Source organism: Scyliorhinus canicula, chromosome 8 (assembly GCF_902713615.1).
Source record: "Scyliorhinus canicula chromosome 8, sScyCan1.1, whole genome shotgun sequence".
Taxonomy (NCBI): Eukaryota; Metazoa; Chordata; class Chondrichthyes; order Carcharhiniformes; family Scyliorhinidae; genus Scyliorhinus; species Scyliorhinus canicula.
Genome location: NC_052153.1, coordinates 155,970,108 through 155,984,071, shown reverse-complemented (window position 1 = coordinate 155,984,071; position 13,964 = coordinate 155,970,108). Strand labels below are relative to the sequence as shown.

At 45.6% G+C, this 13,964-nt stretch overlaps 1 protein-coding gene across 1 annotated transcript in view; it reads right to left on the bottom strand.

Annotated features, from left to right (window-relative positions):
• The window catches only part of iqgap2 (IQ motif containing GTPase activating protein 2), a 407,995-nt gene extending 398,165 nt beyond the window's left edge, over positions 1 to 9,830 (bottom strand). The window contains exon 1 of the mRNA XM_038805522.1: positions 9,674 to 9,830. Within this exon, the coding sequence (XP_038661450.1) occupies positions 9,674 to 9,716 (43 nt within the window). The 5' untranslated portion in view covers positions 9,717 to 9,830. The remainder of the gene's footprint in view (positions 1 to 9,673) is intronic.
• Positions 9,831 to 13,964: the final 4,134 nt, after the last annotated feature.

Sequence of the window (13,964 nt, the reverse complement as noted above, 5' to 3'; positions counted from 1 at the left end):
GGTCTCTTTTCTCGGCCAGCTGAGCTTTCTGTTTTTTCGCGGCTCTTTCTATGACTTTCTTCCAGATCATGGCTATTAGTGACCGTCTCCCAGTGATGACTGTTGCCCAGTGCTCAACGTCCTTGTCGACCAACTTCATATCTTGATTGCTGATGTTCTTGTAGCAGGAGGTCAAGATGCAGTGGCGAGTCCACTGTACAGAAGGTCTTTGGGTGTATGGTTGTCACCCATCTAATGAACTAGGCTGAGGAATTGACATTCCAGGTCTTCGGAGTTGGGGACATTGCCCTGACAAGAGATGCTGAGGATGCATTTGAGACAATGAAGGTAGAAACTGTTCAGCATTTTTCTCCTGCGCAGCATACACTTTCCTAGTCTGATCACTGCAGAGCTGTGCGGTGAGGATGCAAGCTTGGTAGATCCACAGTTTGGTGTTCAGTCAGGTTGCTGTTGTTCCACATGCTCTTCCTGAGCTTGGACAGTCACACCTTTAGTGTTGATTTCAGCATCAAGTGACAGATTACTGTTAATTGTGGAGCCTGGAAATATGTCCAGCGTCACTTTTGTCAGTGCTGACGGATGACAGTATGGCAACATCCTGGACCAGTATATTGGTCATCCTGATACTGAAGAACAGACCAAACTTCTGCAAGCGCCCATTTGCCATGGACAGTGTACCTCAGTATGGAACGTTGGTGTGACAGCATCAGTATAGGCAACACACTGCCCGAAGACTTTGCGCAGCTTTGCCTTGGATCACAGGCAAGCAAGGTTGAACATCTATTCCATCAGTTTTGGCATGCAAGCAGACAACCTCTGTAGATGACCTGAATGCATACGATAGCAGCAAAGGGAAGACTATGCCGAAGAGTACCAGAACAAAACCATGTTTGCTTTCACTGCAGATCTCAAAGGGTTCCAGTATTGCCCCACCTTAGCTGACCTTACCCATCATGTTGCCATGGAAAGAGATCACAGTTAGCCACATTGCTGGGCAGCCACTTTTCTCCACAAACGTACATAGAGCACCTCTGATCAATGGTTCAATGCCTTGGCAAAATCGATGAAGGCAATATATAGTTGTCTCCTTTGTTATAAGACCATAAGACATAGGAGTGGAAGTAAGGCCATTCGGCCCATCGAGTCCACTCCACCATTCAATCATGGTTGATTTCAACTCCATTTACCCGCTCTCTCCCCATAGCCCTTAATTCCTCGAGAAATCAAGAATTTATCAATTTCTGTCTTAAAGACACTCAATGTCCCGGCCTCCACCACCCTCTGTGGCAATGAATTCCACAGACCTACCACTCTCTGGCTGAAGAAATATCTCCTCATCTCTGTTCTAAAATGACTCCCTTTTATTCTAAGGCTGTGCCCCCGCATCCTAGTCTCCCCTGCTAATGGAAACAACTTCCCTACGTCCATCCTATCCAAGCCATTCATTATCTTGTACGTTTCTATTAGATCTCCCCTCAACCTCCTAAGCTCCAATGAATATAATCCCACGATCCTCAGACGTTCATCGTATGTTATAGACAGCATATTTCTTGCAATTGCTGGACTGAGGAGATGTTAGTTGCAGTTCTGCCAGTTCTGAAACCACACTGGGATTCAGGGTAGATGCATTTAAACAGGATCTGCAATCTGACAATGGCAAAACAGGCAAATACTATTCCCCTTAATGCTCAGCGGGGCTATGCTGGGGCACTGCCCTCTCTCTGCAGCAGAGAAGGTTATGCAGATGCTGCAGGCATGCTAGTTTCCCCAACTGAAGATGTTCAGGTGATAAAGCAGCTGCACCTAGAGCTTTGCCCATGGCAACTGAGTCAATAGCCTTGCTAAGCTTCTCCACTGTGGGCTCAATATCCAGCTCTGCCATGACGGGTGGGCTTTCTACAGCCTCTAGTGCTTTCGCTTTGTGTTCTCCCTAGAGTACAACTCAGGGTAGTGTGCCACCATCTCTGCAACCATTTATTGCCATCAGTCCCATCCTTCTGTTTCTGATATAGAGGGGTTTTCTTTGCTGTTAGGCAGGTTGCCTTTTTTATCTCTTCATACATGTCCCTGATATTTCTTTTGTCAAAGGGAAACTGGGTATTCTGGTAGAGTTGTAACCACTAGTCTTTGGCGCACCGCCTAGTAGAGTGGTGGACTTTCGAGCGGCTCTTAGTGCAATTAGAGTCTTCTCAATCACTCTTTTAATAAGCGAGAGCGGGTCATTTGGCCTGCTGGGATACAGTCATTCATACCTCCCTCAAGTTAGCTCTTCCCCCCCCCCCCCCCCCCCCCCCCCCCCCCCCCCCCCCCCCCCCCCCCCCAAGGAGCACTGGCAAGAATGTTGGCTGGGGTTTGCAGGACAAATCTCACTTTCCAGTACCTACTTGGTCGCTATTATTCCGGTAGTCCAGAGGGTATCCAGAGAGCATCACAATGAAGCCCCTCATCTGTCCTCATCATCCTTCCAAAAAAAAGTGAAGATTGTAGCAAATAGCAACTGATTCTTTCCCCTATTTGGCTCAGCACCGTAAAATACTTCACCGGCTGAGATTCGGCTAATTCAAAAGGACCAAATATATCTTGTCTTTGTCTTCATGTTTCAGTATTCAACAGAATGGGAAGCAGAAGAATAATTAAGTAAGCATTTGTAGTGCAGATACAGGAAATGTATAATTCAAAATTTGGTACACAATATACCAAAAAATTGACTTAAAAATATTCACCTTTGAAATTATCATTTAATCTAGTCATAATAATTACTTACACAATATACATAAGCATTAATTGGCGAAAAAACATTTGCCTAAATAAAATATTCAAATCTGTTAATTGACACAAATGTTTTCTTCCACAGTGCGAAAATCAGACACCACTGAATACTGCAGAAGTGTCATAATAAAGGCCCCAGACATAAAAGGACATGATCTGTTCATTTAATCAACTAATTACTCACTCCACAGCCTAATGTTCCAATGTCAGTAAACTCCACAGTTCTTGATATCAGTCACACCTGTGCTTTATGTTTCTCTCAAAAATAGACATAAGATAGATGATTGAAATTTTTATATACCAATGTCAATCACCTCGCCCCAGATTCCTATGGCAGCACGGATTGATCAAAGCTTGAGGCCCAGAATTTTCCTGCACTGATGACTTCTCTTCCTACTTCTGTATCATTGCCTCTGGTGGTATCCTCCAGCCATCAACCCATGGCCTTCCTAATTCTTGTGTACATGCTGCCCCTAAACGATATCATCCGAAAGCATGGTTAGTTTTCACATGAACGCTTTTGAGACCCAGCTCTACCTTACCACATCTTTTGATCTTCCACTGCTGCTAAGTTATCAGTCCCCTTATGTGACGCCTAATACAGGAGGAGCAGAAATTTCCTCCAATTAAATACAGGGGAGACTTGAAGCCACTGTTTTTGCTCCCTGCTCCAAACTTTTCAAATCCTAACTACCAACTCTACCCCTCTGTGACACTAAACAGTGACTCTCGACCAGTCTGTTTTCAACTGCAATGTCGTATTTATCACCGAGATTAGCTTCCAATCGCATATTCAAGCCATCACGAAGACCGCCTATTTCCACAAGCCCAATTTCAGCCAACTCAGTTAATTTGCTCTGAATACCTCATTCATGCTTCCATTCTTCACTATTCCAATCACTCCTGGCTGGTCTCCCACATTCTACCCTCCAAACTTAGTCATCCAAAGCTCTGCTGTCTGAGTCTTAATTCAAGTCATTCACCTTTCACGCATGCTCGCTGACCTAAACTGGCTCCCAGTCAGAGTCTTGATTTTAAAATTCTTGTCTTTTGCCAAATTCCTCCTCATTGCAAGGAACGTAGGAGTTGCAGAAGTAGGCAATTCAGCCCTTCGAGCCTGCTCCGCTATTCAATCAGATCATGGCTGATCTCTTCCTGGTGTCAAATCCACCTCCCCACCTCTTGCCCATATCCCTTTAACCCATTTTTAAAAAAAAATCAGAAATATATCTATCTCCTTGAAACCATTTAATGACTCAGATTCCACCGCACTATGGGGCTTCCTTGGTTAATCTTGTCCAGCCTCACAATGTTCAAACTCATCTAATTCTGGACTCCAAACATCCCTGATTTTAATCACTCCGTCCTTGGTGGCCACATCTTTCGATGCCTCAGACTCAAGCTCAGAAATTACCGCCCCCCTCAGGACAGCACTGTGGTTAGTGCTGCTGCCTCATGGTGCCACGGTCCCAGGTTCGATCCCAGCTCTAGGTCACTGTCTGTGTGGAGTTTGCACATTCTCCCCGTGTTTGCATGGGTTTCGCCCCCACAACCCAAAAGTTGTGCAGGGTAAGTTGATTGGCCACGCTAAATTGCCCCTTAATTGGAAAAAATGAATTGGGTGCTCTAAATTTTATATAAAAGATAAGAAATTACTGCCCCCTCTACCTAGCTTTCCTGTTTGAAGACAGTCCTTAAAACCTAGCTCTTTGGTAATGAAATCTAAGTGGCATGGTGTCATATTTTGTTTTATTTTGCTCGCAAGGCTTTGAATCATTCTATTCTATTATATTAAGGGTGCCATATAAATACAATGATGTGGAGATGCCGGCGTTGGACTGGGGTGAGCACAGTAAGAAGTCTTACAACACCAGGTTAAAGTCCAACAGGTTTGTTTCAAACACGAGCTTTCGGAGCACGGCTCCTTCTGCTCGGGTTTGAAACAAACCTGTTGGACTTTAACCTGGTGTTGTAAGACTTCTTAATATAAATACAAGTCATTTGTGGCAGAACAGAAATCCTTTGAACATAAATTAGAAACATATTAGCAAGAAATTATCTGGAACTTTAAATTAAATGGCGTCAAAAAATGATCACAGCAGTCCCAACTTTTACCCACTGAAAGTAATCAAAACATAGCTCTCCCGAGAGTTGACTAACTAACATCCACAAATTATTAACAAAACTTTGCACATCTATGGCTGGGACAGTGAAGAAGAATTAAGAATCTTAATATACCTGTAAATGTTGCATGCATACAATGCCTAAAATATGCATTTTAACAGATAAATATCAAAAATATTTTGGAGAATCCTAAACAGCAAGCAAAATACAAACTACCAGAAGGATTGACGTGTGCTGACATCAGCATGCCAAAATCCAGGGTTAAAGTCCAAAGTTTGCAAAATGAATGTTTTCCAAATTGCTCAGTTTTACCTACTTAAACAAATAACATTGAGAGGATTGAGCAGCCCAAAATGTCTATACTCTTATTTAACCCCTACCACAACTACACTAATAGAGAGTCTGTTAATGTTATCATTTATTTATTATTCTATTTTGACCATTAGAACACAAGAAATAGGAAGAGTAAGTCGTTTATTGAAATACCATTCAGAATTATTGCTGATCTAGCTCAGTTGTTTACATCCTGTCATCCCCCCCCCCCCCCCCCCCCCGCGATTCATTTCCTTAATATTCACAAATCTGTCCCTCTCTGACTGACCATCCACAGTGGCATTGGTGATCATCTCCAGCATTCTATAGACTCTGGAGGAGTCCCAATGGATTGGAGGGGAAGCTAATGTATCCCCACTTTATAAAAAAAGGAGGGAGAGAGAAAACGGGGAATTATCGACCGGTTAGCCTGACATCGGTGGTGGTGAAAATGCTGGAGTCGATTATTAAGGACAAAATAACTGAACATTTGGAAAGCAGGGACAGGGTTGGTCCAAGTCAGCATGGATTCACTTAAGGGAAATCATGTTTGACAAATATTCTGGAGTTTTTTGAGGCTGTAACCAGTAGAGTGGACAAGGGTGAACCAGTGGATGTTGTGTATCTGGACTTTCAAAAGGCTTTTGACAAGGTCCCACACAAAAGATTGATGAGCAAAATTAAAACTCAAAATTGGTATTGAAATCATAGAATCCCTACAGTGCCGAAAGAGGCCATTTGGCCCATCATGTCTGCACCGACCCTCTGAAAGAGCACACCCAAACCCATTTCTCCACCCATCCCAATAACCTCTTAACCTAACGTACAGATCCCTGGATACTAAGGGGCAATTTAGCATGGCCAATCCACCCAACCTGCACACCTTTGGACTGTGGGAGGAAACCATGGCACCCAGTGGAAATCCACCAGGACACAGGGAGAACGTGCAAACACCACAATAAGTCACCCAAGGTTGAATTGAACCCGGGTCCCTGGTGCTGTGAGGCAGCAGTGCTAACCACTGTGCCATCATGTCACCCCGCTGTCCCACAGTGCCATATTGGGAGTAATGTATTGACGTGGATAGAGAACTGGTTGGCAGACAGGAAGCAGAGACTGGGAATAAACGGGTCCTTTACAGAGTGGCAAGCGGTGACTAGTGGGATACCACAGGGTTCAGTGCTGGCCCCCCAGCTGTTTACAATATACATTAATGATTGGGATGAAAGAATTGCATGCAATAGCTCCAAATTTGCAGATGACACTAAGCTGGGTGGCAGTGTGTGTATGAGGATGCAGCAAAGAAGCTGCAAGGTGACTTGGACATGCTGGCTGAGTGGGCAAATACTTGGCAAATGCAATACAATGTGGGTAAATGTGAGGTTAACCACTGGTGGCAAAAACAGGAAGGCAGATTATTCTCTGAATGGTGGCAGTTAAGGAAAAGGGAAGTGCAATGAGACCCGAGTGTCATGGTGGAACAGTCGCTGAAGGTTGGCATGCAGGTACAGCAGGCAGTGAGGAAAGCTAATGGCATGCTGGCCTCCATAGTGAGAGGATTTGATGTCTTGCTGCAGTTATACAGGGCCTTGGTGAGGCCACACCTTGCGTATCATGTGCAGTTTTGGTCTCCTAGTTTGAGGAAGGACCTTCTTGCTATTGAGGGTGTCCATCAGAGGTTCACCAGACTAAATCCTGGAATAGCAGCACTTAAATATGAAGAAAGACTGGATCAACTGGGCTTGTACTTACTGGAGTTTAGAAGAACGAGAGGGAATCTCATCAAAATATATAAAATCCTGATGGGCCTGGACAAGCTAGATGCGGGAAGAATGTTCCCGATGTTGGGGACATCCAGAACTAGGGATTACTGCCAAAGAATAAGGGGTAAATCATTCAAGACTGAGATGAGGAAGATTTTCTCTCAGAGAGTTGTGGACTTGTGGAATTCTCTACCACAGAAAGCTATTGGGGCGAGTTCATTGGACATATTCAAGAGGGAGCTGGACGTGGCCTCTGTGGCTAAGGGATCAAGGCATATGGAGAGAAAGCGGGAGTGGAATACTGAATTTGCATGATCAGCCATGATCATATTGAATGGTGGTGCAGGCTCAAAGGGCCAAATGGCCTACTCCTGTACCTATTTTCTATGTTTCTCGACTGTAGAGATATCCAAAGATTAACACTCCTTTGAGTGAAGAGATTTCTCATCAGTTGTAAATGGCAGGCCCCTGATTCTGATGTTTTGTCGGAATTTTCCAGATTCATAAAATCTACAAGACGAGGAACGGTTCCAAACCTGTCAACGGGCCACCGACTGCCCATTCTTTTCCCCTATATGGTTCATGAGGAAACTTGGTGGATCTTGACATTAGCTGTGGATTATCAGGAGCTTAACAAAAAATAAGTCATTAACAGCTACCACCGTTGCTCCTAGCCCTGAAACTATGATGAAGCAAGCCCCTCGGGTATGCTTATTCACAGTCCTTGGTATAAACAATGGGTTCTGGCCAATTGCCCTGAATGAGGAATGCCAATATAAATTCACTTTTACCTTTCGGGGACACCAATACACATGGACAATACCCTCCCTCTCCAGGAGGGATTTAACAATTCTCCCTCTGTCTTCCACCAAAGACTAACACAAGAGTTACTTAAATTCACCAGATCCAACTGTCTTATGCAAGATGTTGGTGACCTTCTCTTCCAGACTGAGACTAAGGAGGAGTACGTACAGATTAGAACATAGAACAGTACAGCACAGAACAGGCCCTTCGGCCCTCAATGTTTTGCCGAGCCATGATCACCCTACTCAAACCCACGTATCCACCCTATACCCATAAACCCAACAACCCCCCCCCCCCCACCTTACTTTTATTAGGACACTACGGGCAATTTAGCATGGCCAATCCACCTAACCCGCACATCTTTGGACTGTGGGAGGAAACCGGAGCACCCGGAGGAAACCCACACACACAGGGGGAGGACGCGCAGACTCCACACAGACAGTGACCCAGCCGGGAATCGAACCTGGGACCCTGGAGCTGTGAAGCATTTATGCTAACCACCATGCTACCCTGCTGCCCCTTGGGAACGCTTCTTGGGATTCTTGGGAACGCTTCACTCTTCCAGGATCCTTGAGACTAAAGGTTAATCCCAAGAAAGCCAAAATTATGAAACCAGAGGTGGTCAATTAACAGGTAGGGATAACAGCCAGCAGACACGCACACCGGGGGACGACAGAGGCAAAGGGAACATGATCTCAACTTCCGTCCCATCAAGTCCCTTACTAATTTTGTTTCAATGATGTTCAATTGTATTACACAGAGTCTCTCTCTCATTTTTCTAAAACTCTCGTGTCAAGCCACTCAATCGTCAGGCAATCCCTCTCATCCCAGGAATCAGTAGGTGAATTTTTTGAATTCTTCTTGGGCAAGCATATCCTTGTTCAAGTAAGGAGACTGAAATACCCCAGGTATGGTCTCACCAATAATTATAGGAAGATTCCTGAGGAGTGATTTTCTGAGATTAGAAAGCAAGGGCCTGACAGTGTTATTCTTTAAAAAGTGAGAAAATTACTGCTGTCCCCTTATCGCCTAACGAAATTGTGAGATCGAAGGCTTTAAAACAGGCAAATTCGTTAACAGGTGGCTGAAAGTCATTTACCCTTTTGGTTTCGCAATGTCAACCTCACCGCCCCTTTAAAAAAAAATTAAAGTGGTGGAGTTTGTGCACACCTTTATTTGTCCTAGTGAATGCTATTGAAAATTAGAGGTCACAGACATGTGTGGTGTCCATAATACAAAGCTGGAGCTGTTCACATGTGTTCAAAGGGCAGGTTAAAGCAGAGCCGCACCCTGGCCGGGTGTGTGAGTGAGAGAGAAAGAGCGAGAGGCCGGTGATCTCCAGGAGACTTTAATCCGGTTCCACCCCCTCCGCCGCCTCTGCTCTGACCCAATTCCACACACCCATGAGGGAAACTCTCCCTCAAAAAAAAGTGCTAGAAAGTTTGCAAACGGCAGATGAAAAAGTTTGGGAGAGGGGTAAAACAAAAAACACAACCGAACACGTTTCAGATTCCAAACAGCAGCGAAGATTTCAGACAAAACATAAAGTCATTTCGAGAGGAAACCGGAAACCTGAAGACACGTCCCCCTTGTGAAGTGCACTCAACACCCAAAAAAAAACCTTCAGATTCAAAAACTGTAAGACACGTTTTCCAAATTTTAAGCAACGGCCTCGGTTGGTTTAATACCGCAGGATTGGAATGGTCCTGCCAGGGTAGGAGAGGCTGCTTCAATTATCATTTGCATCTTTGTATTTATTTATGTGGCAAAAGTTGTTGCAGACTTGCCCGGGAGTCGCGTGCTGTGGATATAAAGTAGCTCGAGGCGGCTTGCGAGCGAGCGAGCGCTTCACCATCTGTCTGTGTCCCAGTGCACCAACACTCAGTTACAATATTACTCACATCCATAGCGGGGTCTGTGCAAAGTCAGGTTCTCCTCGTACATCCTCGCCTCACTACGCTCCGGATTGTCTGATGTGTACACGCGTGTCCCGCAGTGACTCCCGCTTCCCCCTGCACTTCACTTCACTCACTGAGTGTGCTGGGCTTTCCTTCGGCGTCCCGTTATACCATGGGGAGCAGCGCCTCTCTGTGGCAGCGGCCCCTGTTGGTTTAGGCAGCCTGTTGCAGCCTTCAAATTCCACCCCCCGCCCCACTCACTCACTCAGGGCCCTGTGTTGCACGTTTTGGGTGAGCAGGGTGTCAAACGCTGGTGAAAGCCCAATTTCCCCGTTTGAGAATCCTCCAATCCAGCAACTGGTGAATTCACGCCTTCAGGGTTTCTACTCCTGATGTTGGTTCACCTTCCCTCCATCATAGGGTCTGACAGCACAGGAAAGGCCCTTTGGCCCATCGCATCTGTGCCAGTGAAAAACAGTCACCTAAGTATTCTAATCCCATTTTCCAGCACTTGGCCCATAGTTATGTATGCCTTAGGCATCACAAGTGCACATCTCAATACTTCTTAAATGTTATGAGGGTCTCTGCTCCGCCACCCTTTCAGTCAGTGAGTTCCAGACTCCCACCGCCCTCTAGGTGATAAAGATTTTACTCACATCCCCTCAAAACCTCCTGCCCCTTACCTTAAATCTGTGCCTGCTGGTCATTGATCCCTCCACCAAGGGGAAATGTTTCTTCCCGTCAACTCTATCTATGCCCCTCATAATCTTATACATCTCAATCATGTCACCCCCTCAGTTGCTTCTGCTCCAAGGAAAACAATCCCAGTCTATCTAATCTCTCTTCACAACTAAAACTCTCCAGCCCAGGCAACGTCCAGGTAAATCTCCTCTGCACCCTTTCCACTGCTATCACATCCCTCCTACAATGTGGATCCCAGAACTGCACACAAGGTCTGAAGTGAGGATGTGGAACTTCACAGGATTCAGTTCCATTGGCAATTCATCAAATAAAGAAGCGGTCTGTACTTTCATGCAACAAGACCTGAAAAACATCCAGGCTTAAGTTGTTAATTGGAAAGTAACATTTGTGCCACAAAAGTGCTTGGGGAATGATCTCCAAAGAGTAAGTCTAGCCATCTCCTCTTGACAATCAATAGAAATGGCATCTGTAATAATCCCAGGAATCACAGGCTAAAAGGCAAAGCAGGTTTATTCTCCAACACAAACAAGGCCACAGCGATCAAAATAACTATCCCAGCCCAAGACTATCGGGAACTGCCGGTCCGGATCTGGGGTCAATATTTAAGGCTCTGCTGGCCCCAGCTGAGTGGGCCTCCACCTGCTCAACATGACAACTCATATTCTACAGGGAGGACAATCAGCGATCACCCATGGTCTTCATGAGGGTTATAACATCCCTCTTAAATCTATTTCATCCTCTTCACTCAGTGAGAAATGGGCCTCTTCTACTTTTTGACACTCGGTCTCGAGTCTGTGGCCAGGTGGACCTGGATTGTGGTTGGGGCATGAAGTGGACTGCAGAACTCCGCTTCCTCAATAAGCGCCTGAGGGTTGGGGAGGGGGGCTCGTCCTTGGTGCTGGCCTCCGGAGGCAAAAGAGTCTGCTCAGCCCCCATCTCAGATCTCATGATGGAATGACCCTAGTGTCACCGATGGTTGAGACCTTGTGCCAGAGGTGACCGAGACTGCTGTTGAGGATGTAGTTCCTACGGGAAATGTGCTCTCTATTCCTCAGGTAGTCCAGGTGCTTTTTCAAAGCCTTTCCTTGGACCTTGACTTTCTAGGAGACAGATCTTCTCCAACATGACTCCAGGGATCCCACTGAAGCCATCTTAAAAGTTCTGTACATATACGGCATCTTCTATTTTATACGTTCTCTCGAGCCTCCTGTCATTGTAATTCCTCTTTTGGCTCTCCTGCTTGGACTCCATCTTCCCCACCAAATTGGGAAATAGCAGGATCAGCCTTGCCCACAGTCGCTGTCCCATCAATAATTCTGCCAGGGCACCTCTCATGTGAGACATGGTTCAGTAGTCAAACAGGAATCGAGCCAAGCAAATGTCCATGGGACCCACTGGCTGTTTCTCCATTCCGTTCTTGAATGTCTCTACCACCTATTTTGCTAGACCATTGGACAACGGTATGGCACCATCCAGATGTGCCTGTTGCTGTTCGACTTCAAAAATGCCTGGAACTCCTCGCTGGTAAAGGCAATAACATTATTGTATATGAGGACCTCTAGTATGACATGGGTAAAAAAAACTTTGCCGGAGTTTTCTATTGTTGCATGAAAAGTTGTGGAGGCCATGCAATGTAGTTCCAATCATTTAGAATAAGCGTTGACCATAATGAGGAGCATGCAGACACCGGAAGAATGTGCAGACTCTGCACAGACAGTGACCCAAGCCGGGAGTTAAACCTTGGTCCCTGGCGCTGTGAAGCAACAGTGCTAACCACTGTGCTACTGTCTCACCTCCATGAGAATTGGGTGCCAACCTGGGCGGAGGATGATTACCCAGGGCCAACACAGGATAATACTATTTTAAACACTTAATTCTTTTCTTTTCATGAGAAAGGGCTTTATGTCATCGGTGGGGTGTCCTCAGATCCCACCACTGAGGATCATATTACTTGGATAATGTGGGGTCCTTCTGAGTCCAACCTCTGATCTGTTTTGCAGATATTTACAAGGCGTCTAAAAAGTTAATAGTAATGATGACTTCTTCCAGTGCCTGCAAAGCGGCAGCAGGAAGTGACTCAGAGTGTCAGCGTTGGTAATACGTGCTGCAGGGATGTGCTCAAGGGCGTATTCATAGGTTCCCAATATCAAGGCCCTATGTTGGATCCGAGCCGAGGCGATGGGGAAAATTGCTTTATCATCTTTGAAAAGGCCCAGAAAAGGCTTGTGGTCTGTTATGATTACAAAAGGTCGGCTGTAGACATACTGGTGGACCTTCGTCACCTCAAAATTAACATCCAACCCTTCCTTTTCAAACTGTGAATAATACTACTCAGTGTCCACCAGGGTCCTGGATGTGTACGCAATGGGCTTCTCCCTGCCCAATGTCACATCAATGTGAGAGGACTGCACCCAATCCATACGGAGAGGCATCACACAACAATATTAGTTCTTTCTGGGATCATACTGGGCATATTCAAGGACAGTAGTTGCTATTTTACTTTCACGAAGGCTTCATGCTGCGGTGCCTGCAATGGATCACCTTTGACTTTTCAGGAACATGTGCAGGGGTGACAACAAGGTGGCCAAATGTAGGATGAATTTCCCATAGTAATTTATCAGGCCTGAAAAGGATCTGAACTCTGCTGTATTTTGCAGAATCAGCGCATCCATGATGGCAATTGACTTTATCCTCCACGGGGTGTAGGCCTTTCTTATCTACCCGGTACCCTAGGTAGATCACTTTGCCTACCTGGAGAACACATTTCTCTCTTTGAGATGTACGCCTGCATTGGAAAATTACCTCAAGTTTGCTCCAAGTTCATAGAACATAGAACGATACAGCGCAGTACAGGCCCTTCGGCCCACGATGTTGCACCGACATGGGAAGTCAAAAACTAAAGGCCATCTAACCTGCACTATGCCATTATCATCCATATGCTTATCCAATAAACTTTTAAATGCCCTCAATGTTGGCGAGTTCACTACTGTTGCAGGTAGGGCATTCCACGGCCTCACCACTCTTTGCGTAAAAAACCTACCTCTGACCTCTGTCCTATATCTATTACCCCTCATTTTAAGGCTATGTCCCCTCGTGCTAGCCACCTCCATCCACGGGAGAAGGCTCTCACTGTCCACCCTATCTAACCCTCTGATCATTTTGTATGCCTCTATTAAGTCACCTCTTAACCTTCTTCTCTCTAACGAAAACAACCTCAAGTCCATCAGCCTTTCCTCATAAGATTTTCCCTCCATACCAGGCAACATCCTGGTAAATCTCCTCTGCACCTGTTCCAAAGCTTCCACGTCCTTCCTATAATGAGGCGACCAGAACTGTACGCAATACTCCAAATGCGGCCGTACCAGAGTTTTGTACAGCTGCAACATGACCTCATGGCTCCGGAACTCAATCCCTCTACCAATAAAGGCCAACACACCATAGGCCTTCTTCATAACCCTATCAACCTGGGTGGCAACTTTCAGGGATCTATGTACATGGACATCTGCTCATCCACACTACCAAGAATTTTACCATTAGCCAAATATTCCACATTCCTGTTATTCTTTCCAAAGTGAATCACCTCACACTTCTC